This window comes from Nicotiana tomentosiformis, chromosome 1 (assembly GCF_000390325.3).
Source record: "Nicotiana tomentosiformis chromosome 1, ASM39032v3, whole genome shotgun sequence".
NCBI classification, from domain to species: domain Eukaryota; kingdom Viridiplantae; phylum Streptophyta; class Magnoliopsida; order Solanales; family Solanaceae; genus Nicotiana; species Nicotiana tomentosiformis.
This window is the reverse complement of record NC_090812.1, coordinates 30,280,376-30,295,224: the sequence shown is the minus strand read 5'-3', so window position 1 is coordinate 30,295,224 and position 14,849 is coordinate 30,280,376. Positions and strand designations below refer to the sequence as shown.

General features: G+C 37.1%; 2 protein-coding genes across 2 annotated transcripts; both read right to left on the bottom strand.

Moving 5' to 3' along the window:
* Positions 1–12,125: 12,125 nt before the first annotated feature.
* On the bottom strand, positions 12,126–13,030 carry LOC138905164 (uncharacterized). Its single transcript, XM_070193670.1, has 2 exons — positions 12,763–13,030; positions 12,126–12,673 (listed from the first exon to the last, which is right to left on the bottom strand). Exons 1-2 carry the CDS (start codon positions 13,028–13,030, stop codon positions 12,126–12,128), a joined length of 816 nt encoding a protein of 271 aa, XP_070049771.1.
* A 24-nt stretch (positions 13,031–13,054) lies between these two features.
* LOC117279764 (uncharacterized) lies at positions 13,055–13,624 on the bottom strand. Its single transcript, XM_033659361.1, has one exon. It carries the CDS (start codon positions 13,622–13,624, stop codon positions 13,055–13,057), a length of 570 nt encoding a protein of 189 aa, XP_033515252.1.
* Positions 13,625–14,849: the final 1,225 nt, after the last annotated feature.

Genomic DNA, 14,849 nt, shown 5'->3' with positions numbered 1-14,849 from the left:
TCAAAATAAATAGGACTGCATTTAAGGACAGTTAAAGGCTCAAGTTAGCCTGCGCAGTTAGACAACAAATGCATGCAAACAGATTTTTACGTTAGGCATTAGACAGTTTCATAATTAAGGAAGATTGAAGTCATTAAGCTCTATAGACATGGTTTCTATATGATATGATCCAAATGTGCAAGCAGTTTCAGATGCAGGGCACCACTTTAGACCTATGATTTCTAAATTACCAGTTTGAGAGTATCTGATAATGCTAAGTTGTTTATTGAGATTACAGATTATAAGTTAATAAAACCTATATCATGATCTCTAAGTGGTTTACACAGTAAGGGACAGTAAATATTATTGGAAATGCTCAAAATTTGCTCATGCTTTCTAATAGTGGCGTGGCTAAGCAGTAAACAATGTTTGAAGAGTCCAGTATCAGCACTTTAGAGCGAGTACTAATATCCTATAGGCAGGATTTCTAAAAATTGGCGATTGGAATCGATTTTTTTTTTATATTTTAGCTCCTATAGGCATGTTTTCTAGGTGCAATAGCAAATTAAATAATTAAAATCCTATAGGCATGATATCTAATGAACATGGTGCAGTTATGCAAATTGAAGAACAGTTATTGGCATTTATTTCCTATAGGCATGTTGTCTAGCGACACATAACGGTAGACAAGGGATAAATAAAGCACTTATGCTTTGATAGCATACAAGTTGTGTGAGTGTATGATTTTCCTAATGGCATGATTTCTAATCGTATACATAGAGAGTGAACGGCACATATAACAAATAGATCATTAAGTCCTATAGGCATGTTGTCTACCCATCGCATATGAATATTAAATCTACCCCATTCCCTTTTACTATCAACCCCAATTGTTTATACAAAGATTATTACAGGCCCAATAGTGAGTAAAATAACAATGTCACATAACAGTGAACATGCCCACAGTAGGCTCAAATAAATACCCAGCATTGCCTGGGCCTTCAACATCTCCTACATCATACCCAGGCCTTCAACAGAGAGTCGCATTCAATACATGACTCAAAGGTCCATAGAAGGATCCAAACCAATTTATTTAACCATAACACCAAGTGTTGCGCCACTTGAAACAACCAAATTCAGACACAGTACATGACAGGGGAAATGGAATAGTAGGAACAGTTTTGGAGGTTGAGGGAGTGACTAAGGACAAACCCTAGTGTGTCAGAGTTCACAAGAGTCTCAATTGGACCCCGAGAAGTGCTCACACTAGGGAGGTCGACAACAGAACCTAGATAGCCTTGGCTTTCAGCCGGCTAAGAATGAGAATTCAGAATAGCATGAGTAGTAAATAAGGAGAGTGGATAGTGATAGAGGGACATAAATTAAGTACTACACCAAGTTAAGCATACAGAGCAACTAATCAAGCAGGCCAGCGGGTTCAGCAAGACAGCAAAGCACCATATAGATAGTCTCATATTGAAAGAAATTAGGGAAGCAACAAGTTTGCAAGATATACATAGATTATCATTCATGACATTAAACCAATTGAGACTTAAGAAGTTTGGATTAAGCTAAGCATGCATCTTAGGGTCATACTAATCAGTATTTAGATATTATGATAAACACTGAAGAGGCAAGACATTAAAAACAGACTGGAAAAACATATTAGCATGGGAGCAAGATCATAGTTGAGGCAGAAATGAATGTTTATCTTAACATACTAAGTGATGCTAAGGAAAACATGTTTAGAGTGAACCTTATAGCAGTGTTCTATATAGTTGTGGCTAGTACACAAAGAACAGTCAATCAGACATAAAACTCAGCACTAAATGATTCATAGAGGGAGATTTCCATAGAGTTGTAGTAGTATCCAAAGCAAGGTATGAAGGAACTCTATAACTAACAACATATAGTCGCAACAGTCAGATTTAGATCAAAATAGGCACGCATTGAAACTCAAAACTGAAACATATTCAGATGCTAGAGGTACAGGACTGATTCCAGAAGAAAACAAAGAACCAACATAGAAGTGCAGACCAGCCTAACACAAACTAAGGACAAAGCAGTAAACTATCTCATGTATTCAACTATCATAGGATGACAAAAGAGTATCGAGCATTATCATAATAGTGCTATATCTGGGATTCACAAACTAAATCATACTCATATAATCCAAACACATATAAGTATGCAGAAGGAAAGAAAGAAAATTAACATTGCAGGGGTTAAAGCACTAACCAGTAGCAAAAATTATACGAACAGAAGCATAGTAAAGAGCTTAATAGTAAGAACCCCAGATCTCCGATGCTTCAGAGTTCATAAGAGCCTCGAGAAGGGCTCCGAGCAGTGCTTGCACCGAAGGAGGTCGTTTAATAGCCTTGGCTTTCAGCCGGTCCAAAATTATGCAGAATATTCGAGTGTAACAGAGTGAATGAGTAAGTGAAAGGAGGAGAATAATGAGAATAATAGCAGTGATTAGGAGATTCTGAGGTCTCTTCTAGGGGTTTTAGGGGAGGGATTTATATAGTGTAGAAATCAACCGAGTAAACATGGAAAATAAATTATTCAAACACAAATAAGGAAAGATATACTATAGTCAATTAGAATCAGTTATTTTTAGGGCGTGAACAAAGTGGTTCAGTAAATCAACCAGGAATAACAACTAACACGCAAATAATACTAAAAATAAAGGAATACAAAAGATTAAACAGAGAATAAGGAAAATATCATACCAAAAATCATTTAGAGTCAGATTTAGGGCAAAATAAAGTAGAAAATAGGAAAAGAATAGTCAAACACGGAAAAGAAAAAGTATCAATCAATCAAAAAATCAGTATAGGAAAAAAAAGGAAAGTCTTAAACCCTAGTTGGGACTGACGACTTGAATCGAACCAATAATGCAAGAATCGTTCAATATAACATACATATAGACGAAAGATCGTCCAGATCCTCATAGAATCAAAGTAAATCGGTCTGTTCTTGAGAAGTAGTTCTTGCCAAAAATAGGGAAAGAACTAAGTAACACCGGGCAATAACTAAGTAATACCGTAAACATGCGTATAATGATAGAGTATCACAAAATAGGTAAGTAGATCATGGATTGATTCCATGTTTGAGTCGAAATCGGAGAGGATTAAGGGTTACGACAGCTAGGGTTTAATCAGAGAAGAAGAGAGATGAGAGAGTTTAGGGGCGGCGGGTTTCGAAAATGGGGTTAGGGTTTGGGTGATGGGTAGTTAATTAAAACGGGGGAATGGCTAGGGGCCGTTGATCATTTGAGATCAACGGCCAGGATTAGAGGAGAAGCGGGCGGGTCGCGGACCGGGTCCCGACCGGGTTATAACTAAGGGGTCGTTTGGTCTTGGGCCAAGGGTTAGGCTAAAGATATTGGGCAAATTTGGTTTAGAAAATTAGTTTAAAGCTAGGCTATTATTTAAATATACAAAAATAATTTATAAAAATGCTTTAAAAATAAGTAAAAATATTATTTATTTGTCAATAAATGCTTAACAATAATAACTTTGTGTTATAAAAATATAAAATGCTATTTTGACACAAGTAATATAAATAAAGAGCATTTTTGTACAGATATAGGCTATTACTCCAAAATTACGCAAATAGCTTAACAATATTAATGTAATTACATAAAATGAAGTAAAATATTTGAAACATGTATTATAGGTGCGAAAATAATAACTTTAAGTAGTTAAGTCATCATCAAATACTTTGAAGGAGTAGTTAATAATTATTCAAGTAATCAATTTAAAAGCTCTAAAAATTATGAAACATTATAGAAAATGCTTGTATAGGTTTGTAAACTAAATGATGATGCAAATATGCCATGTTGAAAGTATATATGCATTTTTAGAAAATATGAGGGAAAAATTGGGTATCGACAGTGCTATTTGTCTCCCCAGGGATGGTATTATGCACTTAGCGTGCTTGTGGCCGATATTCGGGTATTTTGTAATAATGAGCATTTTAGCTTGGTAAGTATCTCCTTATATAGATTTTATGTTTGGATCGGGTTGCGTGCCGCAACAGAGTAAAGTGGAGTATAGTTCCCTATATCTATTCTTGTGTGTTTTGTTTCTCATTTTCTGGGGAAGTTTCATAATGCCTTTTTGGTTTTTTAATTAGTTACGTGGGTTGAGTAGTTCTTTCCAGAGTTCTTTTTCCTTATGTATCACGTCGAGTTTGTAGCTTATTGGCACATTGTGGCATCACATGAGACTTTTGGCAGCGTCTGAGGTGGTTTATTGCCTGAACAGCTTATACTGGGAGAGACGGGATTATTGGACCTGGGGTCAGTGTGATCAGATCGGTATGAGGCGTAGTTAAAGAGTAAATATCGGTATTCAGTTCAGAATGAGCTAATAGTTCTTGTCAAGGGGAGAAACTCAATGAATGGTCGACTCGGCAGTTGGTTGTAAATTTCTACGCATCTTTTCCGCTGCGGCAGCATTTCAAGAGTTGGAGCAGGACATGTGTGTGGTATGAGGTGTGTTGTGGACATCAAGTTTGTGGAATTTCGGCTATTATTATCAGAGGATGTTATTATGGTCATATGAATTATGCGGTGCATGGTGTGAATTCAGCAAAGGAATGCTATCATGTTTTGGTACATCGTGTGGTGATTGATACGGTGATCGTACATTGGAAACATGCCTAGCAGAAGATTCCGGATGTTGGAATTTGGCTCTAAGGCTAATTTGACTAAGCAAACAGGGGAATCTTCATATTTACTCGAGCCAGTATGCTCAATTGAGTTGTGGTAGCACGGGTAGGTGCTCGAGGTTATAAGCAGTGATTTCAGACAACTCCAGAGCAGTTCTTAGCACGTTCGAGGACGAACGTATGTTTAAGTGGGAGAGAATGTAATGACCCGACCGGTCGTTTTGAGCTCTAGAGTATCGTTCGGCGGTTTGAGGCCATGAGTAGCTTCACTTCAGGTATTATGACTTGTACGCGTGGTCGGGATTGAATTTCGGGATGTTCGGAGTTGAATTGGAAAGAAAATTCTCATTTCGAAAGCTTTAAATTGGAAGAATTTACTAAGATTGGATTTTAGAGTAAACGGCCTCGGAATCGGGATTTTAAGGTTCCAGCAGGTTCGTATGATGATTTCGGACTTGGGCGTATGTTCGGATCGGATTTTGGATGCCCCAGAGGCGTTTCGGCACCTATTGTGGAAGTTAGCACTTTGAAAGAATTTCATGAATTTGGGGTGGAGGTGAATTTTATGTTATCGGTGTACTTCTGGGATTCCGAGTCTGAGAATAGCTCCGTATGATAATTCCGGTATTGGGAGCGCGTCCGCAAGTGGATTTGGAGGTCCGTAGGTCATTTTAGAGTCGTTTGGCGAAAGTTAGATATATGTTGGATTAGAGGTCTCTAATATAGCCAAAAAGGTATGATACCAATATAGTATATAGCTATACCAATAGGGTGTATAGTTGTATAGGGTCATTCCCGGAACTAAGGTTCCAACAAACATATGATACCAACAAATTATACATCTATACCAACAGGGTTTACAGTTGTACGGGGTCGTTCCCAATTCCTATAACTGACTATAACTATAAAAACTATTATATAATACTAAAGCATACCAGGAAATCAATATGAATGAAGATTATCAAAACTCAAACAACTAATTTACCAATGTATATATATGCACTTTTGATAAAAGAAAGTGTAGCGGTCTAGATAGAAATAAGTAAGTACAAAAGCATTGGGTGGTTTTGAGTCCTTTTGGTATATTAAAGATCAACACAATTAAAGATCAACACATCTTTATATAGCTAGTTTGTAGCCTATCTTACTATCTCTTTCTTTTTGCTTGCAGCTTTTTTTTCTTTCGGTATTCGATATTTATTGAGATTTTGATTAATTTAAATTTGCCATTGTGTAAGATCTATTAAAGAAAGAAGAGATCTTACAATATTTTTTATTATTCCTAAGGCTCCAACTCTATACTTTATTTAAGGGTGAATAGATCCTACCGGTTTCGACACAATCCTTTGTGGTTCTCCTTGTAGTTTTATGACCAATAGACTATTACCTTCATAGACAAACTTTTATTATAGGCCGGCTAATGAATAATAGTGAAAATGTCTATTATTTGAATATTCAAAATTTGAACTTCTAACAAAAATATCATATAAGATGTAGGGAATGTCCACAGTCCACGTGCACTTTGGGAAAAAAGTGTTATGTACCAAAGAAAAGAAAGATGAGTGCGCCCGTGCTATGAAGTATATAAATGAAACTTTTCCAAAAAAAATGAGTTTTTTAGCGGTTTGAAAATACCACTGGCGAAGCCGTCCTTAAAACATTTTGGAATCGTTTTGCACAACCATCGGAATTACGCCGCAATTTGTTTATTCAACGGCTGTTCTCGTCGCACTCCTACTTACCGGCCGGTTCTATCTTTGTAGAACCGCCTCAAAGAACACAAAATTATTGTCAATAATTTTCATATAAATGATGTTGAAAAAATTTAAAATTAATTTTGTATGCCTAATCTTAGTTTTAGATGACCCAACTCCAAAATGGACCACCAAATGGAGCCCATCAGGGCGGATGCACGCTTATCGAAGCAGTGTCTTCATTGAAATTTTTTACTAAATATATGTATTAATACTGTGAAGTAAGTGATAAGTAGGAAAAAATGATACTACTTGAAATAAATTGTCTCTTGGTTATGTACTTGATTTTGCTCAAAGAGGTCAAAGGTTCAAACCTCAACTAGCATTTTTTTTTTTTTTTTTTGCAAATATTTAAGAGAGTTTCTGTGGTTAAAAATTGTAATGAAATAGAATTGAACTCAGAATCATTTCTACTTAAGACTCAACAAAACGAATAGAATAAGACAATTTCTTATTTAAAGTATAATAATTAAAGTTATTATTCCCGTTCTTTTATAAATTTAGACAAAATTTCTGCATACACCCGGGGTCCACTATTGCACCAACTAAAGCCTAATCTTGGCTTTTTGTGGTTTAAAACCGCCTGAACGAACATAAAATTATTGAAAAAAAATTTCATTTAATTATTGTTGAAAATAATTCGAAATTGCACTTTTTCTTAAGCCTAATCTTAACTTTAGTTGACCCAACTACACACGGGGCCCACTATTGACTAAGCTAAAGCCTAATCTTAGCTTTTTGTCTTACTTGGCGGGGATTTTGTGTTGGAAGTTTTACATTCCTATACATTATTTTTAATACTTTATTATTTTTCATATTCAAGTTTTAATTTAATTACATCTTATATACAAATTTATCAATTATATATACACTTTAAAAATTAAATGAGTATCCTTTTATATTATGAATCAATTATTTCTCATCCTTATTCTCTCTCTCTCTGTCTCTCTCTCTCATGCGTTCTCTCTCTCTCTCTCTACGTCTCTCTATCTCTCAATCCCTAATTCCAGTAATGTAGAGCAAAGAAAAAAAGAGTAGCAATTCCATCATTGACATCCATTAAAAAGCTTTGAAGCTTTGAATTCGAATTTGGGTTTTCAAAAATTATTATTTGTTTGGATTGAGTGTTGTTGCAAATAATTGAGAATATTGTTTGGAGTTTATATCTCAATTTTGAGGTATTTTGGTAAAGATTAGACTTGATTTTGACTAAATTTCAGATTGAAACTAGAAGAAGAAGAAGAAGAAGAAGAAGAAGAAGAAGAAGAAGAAGACATGACATATATGATATTGTATATAATTTGGTAGAAATAATGTATGAAAGTTGTAGATAAGTTGTAGATAAGTTGTATAATATATAATTAGTTGTATGAAATTTATTTTTACTATGTATAAATCAGATACAAAATATACAAAAGACATATTGTATAAAATTTATATAAAAATTATATTTAAGTGCTATGATATTGTAGTTGTATATAACTGGGTAGAAATAATATATGAAAGTTGTAGATAAATTGTAGATAAGCTGTAGATAAGTTGTATCAAGCTACGTCCTCCTTTTCTTTTTTTTTCTTTTTTTTAACTATTAATGTTAAAATTTGCTTCATTCTATCCCAGTGGTCTCCGCCCGTGAGCTATTTTGATATTCTTTTTTTTTTCTCTTTTCTAATGTCTCTTTCAGTCTCTATAATTTTAACGTGGTGAAAAAGGCAAATTAATTTTTTTTTTCTCCATTTTTGCCAAATAAGAAAAGGACAGCATAGTCTATCAACTGAAAAAACAATACCGAAAATTTAGAAGGATGTTAGTCGTAAAAACTTAGCCACCAGTGGCGGACACAATTGAATTCAAATTTTAACTCAAGCTATTTAGATACATCAGTTGAGATCTGAAGGATTAGATTCTCTAAATTCCTAAATGTAAGTTCAATCTGGAGAGAAGAGGGGAGAGAGGAGAAAAAATAAAAATAAAAAAATGGTGTAACTAAATCCCTTGATTAAAGGCACAAATAATGGATTGAGAGCCTTTTAAGATGGATTGTATATATTTTGTAACTAAAATGTGTTTAGGTAGGGTAAATACCAAAACATGGACATTTTTCGTAATAAGGTTTCAAATAGTGTATAGAAATGAAAAAATCTCTTCTGTTTATGGGGATGGTTTGGACTTTGGAACCGCCTAAGTACGTACAATTATGGGAAAATGACACTCGTTCTCAAAATAATAACCAATATATATATATATATATATATATATATATATATATATATATATATATATATATTCTATATGTTATATACAAAAAATTATATAAATTTTATATACTTTTTTAACTATCGAATATAAATAGTTTCTGGCGCGGCGGGCTAATGTGAAAGAAGTCCTAAATTTTTGTCAAAAAATTTCATTTAATTGCTGTTGAAAAAATTCAGAATTAACCTTTTTCTTGAGCCTAATCTTAGCTTCTGATAACAAACGCTAGAATGGGCTACACACGGGGTCCACTGCTGGGCCAACGAAAGCTTAATCTTAGGTTTAGATATAGCCCAACTCCAAAATGCTCGTCTAAGTTGTCGCTGCCTACGTATATTTTTTCATTATTTAGGTTTAACTATTTAATGTTAAGTCTTATGTTTGTTGATGAATTCAGATATTAGAAATTATGTTTTACTATTTTCAAAATACTATATCACTTTTATTTTTAGGCATCTCTACAGTTGTGACGGGGCAGAAATGGGTGGGCCTTCGGGGTTGAGCAATGAGCAATGGCAGACATTGATTGCTATATTGAATCCAAACTGTGCACTGCCAGAGGGTTGAATGGCGTGAACCATAGAGTCGTATGCGCAAACTCTGGCAGTGCACAGTTTAAATATATGTTGGATCGGGCCGTACGACATCGGCATGATTTGCGCATGCTTGTATTGCTTGCCTTGAAATTTATAAATAATGATATTGCCTCCTCGGCCTGAGTTAAATTGTTAAATAATGGGAGACAAATTTGGAGATTTCTTAATCCATACTTAATTATATCATTGATATCCTATTTATAGCCCATAGTAAGTGTCGAAGTCGACCCCTCATCACTACTTCTTCGGGGTTAGGCAGGATACTTACTGGGTACGCGTTGATTTACGTACTCATACTACACATGCTGCACGTTTTGTGCAGGTATATATATGACTAGTGGCCTTGTGGGCGCGAAGGCGCGGTTATTACAAGGACTTAGGTGAGCTGCATTCTATACGACGCTCCGCAGCCAACAGAGTCTCCTTCAGAGTATTGTATTTTCCTTCCTGTCTAAATTTGTATTCTGGACAGTTATTGTATTTTATTTTAAATTCCTAGAAAGGGCTCTTGCACTCGTGACACCGGGTTCTGGGATGATTATGGGATGTTCATTATTGAAATTTGGAAAATATTATTATTTATTCTGTAAATTCATCTTTTACTTGATAAATTGAAGTAAATTTACGATTTCAAAAATATTAAAATGAGAATTTAATTAACTATTTAGTGTTGGCTTGCCTGACAGTGGTGTCCGGCGCCATCACGACCTCTAACGGATTTTGGGTCATGACAGCTCGTCCCAATTCCCACCAAAGTCAATAACACATGCTCGCAACATATCCCCGAGTATCTGAATTGTCCGCTCGGCCTGTCCATCAGTCTGTGGATGGAAGGCAGTACTCAAGTTGACACGTGTACCCAAAACTTCTTGAAAGGATTGCCAAAGATGAGCAGTGAACTGTGTCCCTCAATCAGATATGATGGATACTGGAATACCATGAGGTCTGAATATTTCCTTCAAGTACAACTTAGCCTATTGTGGCGATGTATCAGTCGTCTTCACAGGCAAAAAATGAGCCGACTTCGTAAGTCAATCTATAATTACCCAAATAGAGTCATGCTTCAGACGGGTGCGAGGTAAACCAACTACAAAGTCCATATTTATCATCTCCCACTTCCAAAGTGGAATCTCAATGTTCTGAGCCAATCCACCGGGTTGCTGATGCTCAACTTTCACCTGTTGACAATTTAAGCATCTAGTCAGAAAGTTAGAAATACTTTCCTTCATCTTATTCCACCAATAAATATCTCACAGGTCTTTGTACATTTTGGTGGAACCCAGATGCACAAAATACCTCGAATAATGTGCCTCTACCATAATCTCATCGCGAAGCCCATCAACATTTGGTACACATAGGTGAACATTCATTTTCAATACTCCATCATCGTCAAGAGTAAAAGTTAGAATATTCTTGGATTCCACACCATTCCGGATGTTCACCATGTTTGGATCTTCGAACTGCTTAGCCTTGACACACTCAATAAGAGAGGAACATGCTATAGTGTAAGCGATAAGGTCACCATCATCTGATTCATCAAGTCTAATTCCTTGGTTTGCCACTTCTCAAATATCTTTAGCTATCGGTAAGTAAGCCAAAGTACTTACTGATTTCCGGCTTAGCGCGTCAGCCACCACGTTTGCTTTCCTCGGGTGGTAAAGAATGCTTAAATCATAATCTTTCAACAATTCCAACCATCTTCTTTGCCTCAAATTTAATTCCTTTTGCTTGAAAATATATTGCAAGCTTTTATGATCGGTATACACTTCGCAATGCTTACCATATAAGTAGTTCCGCCAAATCTTTAATGCAAATACAACCGATGCAAGCTCTAAGCCATGGGTTGGATAATTCCTTTCCTGGATCTTCAACTGTCTAGAAGAATAGGTAATGACTTTACCCTTCTGCATTAAGACGCAACCCAAACCTACTCTAGAGGCATCATAATACACTGTAAAATCACTTGAACTCGTCGGCAAGGTCAATATTGGTGCCGTGGTCAATCTAGCCTTCAACTCTTGGAAACTTTTCTCACAAGCATCGGACCATTGAAACTTGACTGTCTTCTGAGTTAACTTAGTCAACGGCGATGCAAGAGCAGAGAATCCCTCAATGAATCTTCGATAATAACCGGCCAAACCTAAAAAACTTCGGATTTCAGTAGGTGTCGTTAGCCCCGGCTAACTCTTAACAGCTTCAACCTTTGTGGGATCAACTTTAATACCCTCACTTCAGACCATATACCCCAAGAATGCAAACGACTGTAACCAAAACTCAGACTTAGAAAATTTGGCATATAGCTTATTGTCCTTAAGTGTCTGCAAAGCTTCCCTCAAGTGATCGGCATGCTCTTCCTGACTTCGTGAATATACCAAGATATCATCGATAAATACGATCACGAATGTGTCAAAGAAAGGCTTGAAAACCCGATTCATCAAATCCATAAAGGCTGCAGGAGAATTCGTCAACCCAAAGGACATAACTAAGAACTCAAAGTGTCCATAGCGAGTCCTAAATGCCGGTTTAGGAATGTGCTTCTCTTTAATCTTCAACTGATGATAACCCGACCGCAAATCAATTTTCGAAAAGTATCGAGCACCCTGTAACTGGTCGAATTAATCATCTATCCGTAGCAATGATTATTTAGTTGACGATAATTAATGCACATTCTGAGAGAACCATTTTTCTTCCTTACAAAAAGTACTGGTGCACCCCATGGTGACATACGTAGTCGGATAAAACCCTTTTCAAGTAGATCCTTTAATTGTTCCTTCAACTCTCGCAACTCTGCTGGTGCCATATGATAAGGTGGAATAGATATAGGCTGAACATTTGGCAACACATCTATTCCAAAATCAATAACTCAATCCGGTGGTATGCTAGGAAGCTCTTCCGGGAAGATCTCCAGATACTCATTAACTATAGGTACTGATTCAAGAGTGAATACCTCGGCATTCATATCTGTAACCATTATGAAATAATAGAAGCACCCCTTCATGATCATTTTCTTCGCTTTAAGGTAAGAAATAAACCTACCTCGAGACTCGAGAATATTTCCCTTCCATATACGAGTTGGTTCATTTGGAAATTCAAACTTGACTACCTTAGCACGACAATCAAGGCTGGCATAGCACTTAGATAACCAATCCATTCCCATGATAGCATCAAACTCAATCATCTCTAGCTTGATAAGATCTGTCATAGTCTCTCGATCTTGGACTACAATCCTATAACCCTTATAGACACAGGAAGCAATAACAGAATCCCCAACAGGAGTAGAAATATAAAAGGGCTCAAGTAATTGTTCTGATTCTATCTCAAAGTCCAAAGCAAAGTACGGAGTGACATAGGAAAATGTGGACCCGGGATCAGTAAGAACATAAGCATCAAGTGCGCAAATAGTAAGTATACCTGTCACGACGGCATTGCTCGCCTATGCATCAGCTCTCAGAACTAGTCTGTAAAGTCGGGGTTGCCCCCTGAAGTAGAAGCAACACTACCGCCTGCAACTCGTCCTGTCTGGGTAGTTGTACCCCAAACTGGGGGATGTGTAACCGTAGTAGGTGTAGATCTGTCCTGCTGTATTGGAGGACTACCCCTCTCCCTCTGTAACTTGTGACAATATCTCTGAACATGACCTATGATTCCACAATAATAACAAGTGTGATTCTCTCTACGACACTGCCCCCAATGAACCTTGCCACAACTAGCACAAGTAGGTTTTCTCTGTGAAGATTGTGCCTGGAGAGTAGTACTCTGAGCTGGCATAGAATGGCCTCTCTGACTCTGACTCTATTCTTGCCTTCCAAAAGGAGCGCTGCCAATAGATGGTACCACAGACTGAGTTGGCCCTGATATCCCTCTACTATTGTTCCCACCAAAAGAACTACCATAATTACCCGTCGTACGAGCCTTCTTGTTCAGATTCCAATCTGCCTTCTTTTGCTTGTTCCATAGTTCCAACCTCTTAGCGTGGCTAAAAACGAAAGAGAAAGAGCATGGGTACATAGTAGCTGCAGATGCATGTGATTTGATATGAGGTCTTAACCCATCAACAAACCTCCGAACTCGAGCAACCTCATTTGGAATCATGTAGGTAGCATACTTTGACAAGCGAGTGAACTCGTGACTGTACTCTTTGACATTCATAGACTCCTGCTTTAACTGTTTAAACTGAGTGGCAATGGCATACTTATCTGCATCAGAAAAGAATTGTTCCCTGAATCCCTTGGAGAACTCCTTCCATGTAGCAAGAGGAGCATTCTCTCCCTGCTCTCTGGCCCATGTCTCATACCAGGTGTAGGCCACACCTTTCAGCTGATAAGAAGCAAACTCAACCGATTCCTCGTTAGTGGCATTCATTACCCTCAAAGCCTTTTCGTTCTCATCCAAGTAATCAAGAGGGTCATCCTAGGGCCTAGTCCCATGGAAAACTGGTGGGAAGAGCTTTAAGTATTTGTCGATTCGTGAACTCAGATCATAAGTATGTACTGGAGCTTCAGTACCCCTCTGTGTCTGAGCCGCTACCAAAGTAGTGAGTAATTGGATGGCCTGAAGGAGGGATGAAGTGTCATGAACCATAGGGGGTGGAACTGTAGGTGCATCTGGCATAGGTGGAGGTGCATGCTCTCCTACTCTCTCGGCTCTCGGGTTCCTAGGGGGTGACCCCGCCCCTTGGAGCTACCGGTACCCCCACTAAAAGCCTCATTGGGAATAACCCCATCATGATTAGCAGGTGTACTTTTAGTCATGGATGCACGAGTTCGAACCATATTGCCTGCATGTCATAACAATACATGTGTTAGGACACACCTTAAATTTAAGCTCTAGTTGCACGATCTAAAATGAAGAAGGAATGCGAAACTTTCTATAATGTCTACAGACTCTAAGATATACGAGTGGTCGACAACACACGCATAAATTAGACTCTACAAGACACGGCTCCATAAACTCCCTAGGACACATTAAACCTAGGGCTCTGATACTAAGTTTGTCACGCCCCAAAATAGATTGCGATGTGGCCGGCACCCAGTGCCTACCAACTTGAACCGAGCGAACCATTATTGCATAATACATACCACAACTAGTAATCGTGTAGCTCAATCCATTTAAGTAATTACAATATTGTATGAGAGAAATAAGATAAACTTCATTAACAATAAAAGTTCATAAAAAAAAAATATAAACTAGACATAAGTAAAAATGTCATCTGCAATGCCATATGAGTACCCATTCTCCTAAGATAATATAAACCCTCAATGGAAACTCTATGACGCTACGAATAAAGTAATAAAGTTACGGAACTTGTCCACACTATACAAAAATATACAATTTGAAATATTGTGATCCTACGAGTACGAAGGTGGGCTCACCAAAAGAGAGGAAATTGTGAGAACTCTAGCCTGTGCGCTGACCGCCTTGCACTCGACCGTCTGCTAAACCTGACACCATTTAAACAAACGATGCCTGAGTATTGAAATACTCAGATATGCGCCATAGCCGCTACTAACGTTGGTATAAGAGTTATACAAATTATAATCTATATAACAAGGCAACAGATATATAATCTCGAATAAATTAAGGAAGA

What these genes read in the sequence shown, in the direction of transcription:
- LOC138905164 (XM_070193670.1), bottom strand. Translation starts at nt 13,030, where the DNA reads ATGCCAGCTCAGAGTACTACTCTCCAGGCACAATCTTCACAGAGAAAA. An exon ending in GACAGGACGAGTTGCAGGCG is followed by an intron (nt 12,674 to 12,762) that starts GTAGTGTTGCTT and finishes CCGTCGTGACAG; the next exon opens with GTATACTTACTATTTGCGCA.
- LOC117279764 (XM_033659361.1), bottom strand. Translation starts at nt 13,624, where the DNA reads ATGAATGCCACTAACGAGGAATCGGTTGAGTTTGCTTCTTATCAGCTG.